Source organism: Geospiza fortis, unplaced genomic scaffold (assembly GCF_000277835.1).
Source record: "Geospiza fortis unplaced genomic scaffold, GeoFor_1.0 scaffold188, whole genome shotgun sequence".
NCBI lineage: Eukaryota > Metazoa > Chordata > Aves > Passeriformes > Thraupidae > Geospiza > Geospiza fortis.
In genome coordinates, this window is record NW_005054337.1 from 2026744 (window position 1) to 2027180 (window position 437).

General features: G+C 65.9%; 1 protein-coding gene across 1 annotated transcript in view; it reads right to left on the reverse strand.

The window, feature by feature from the left end:
* Positions 1–437, reverse strand: part of SLC2A4RG (SLC2A4 regulator) — a gene marked incomplete at its 3' end in the record, with an annotated part of 4817 nt that overhangs the window by 1485 nt on the left and 2895 nt on the right. The window contains exon 2 of the mRNA XM_031058053.1: positions 24–107. Coding sequence (XP_030913913.1) covers positions 24–107 — 84 coding nt within the window. The remainder of the gene's footprint in view (positions 1–23; positions 108–437) is intronic.

The following is a 437-nucleotide window of genomic DNA, read 5'->3' on the forward strand; positions in this document are numbered from 1 at the left end:
GGCGAGGGGGGGCGGGTGGGTGCCGGAGCCCCAGGGGGCTGGCAGAGAGGCTGGTGAGCACCGCAGCTGCCATCACCTCATCAATGCCCGCCTTGCCCGAGAGCTTCCTGCCAGCGAGAGCAGAGGGGCTGTGTCAGGATGGACAGGCCCCCTGGGACCCTCTATCACTTTCCCTTCACCACTGGGGTACCAGGACCTTCCACCCACAGTGGCCTGCACCCACCCCAGGGTGGTTTGTGTGGGGGTACAGGGGTGGCACAAGGTCTCAGTGGCCCCACCATGTTGGCAGCATCACCAGGTGGAAAGGCACCCACAGGTGTCCCACACCCTGCAGCACCCCGAGATGCTGCTGACCCCTCCAGGGATCATCCCAGCAGCTGGCTGGAACTCCCCCTGGCTGGGCACAGGCAGCAGTGCAAGCTGTGCAGGAAAGCTGC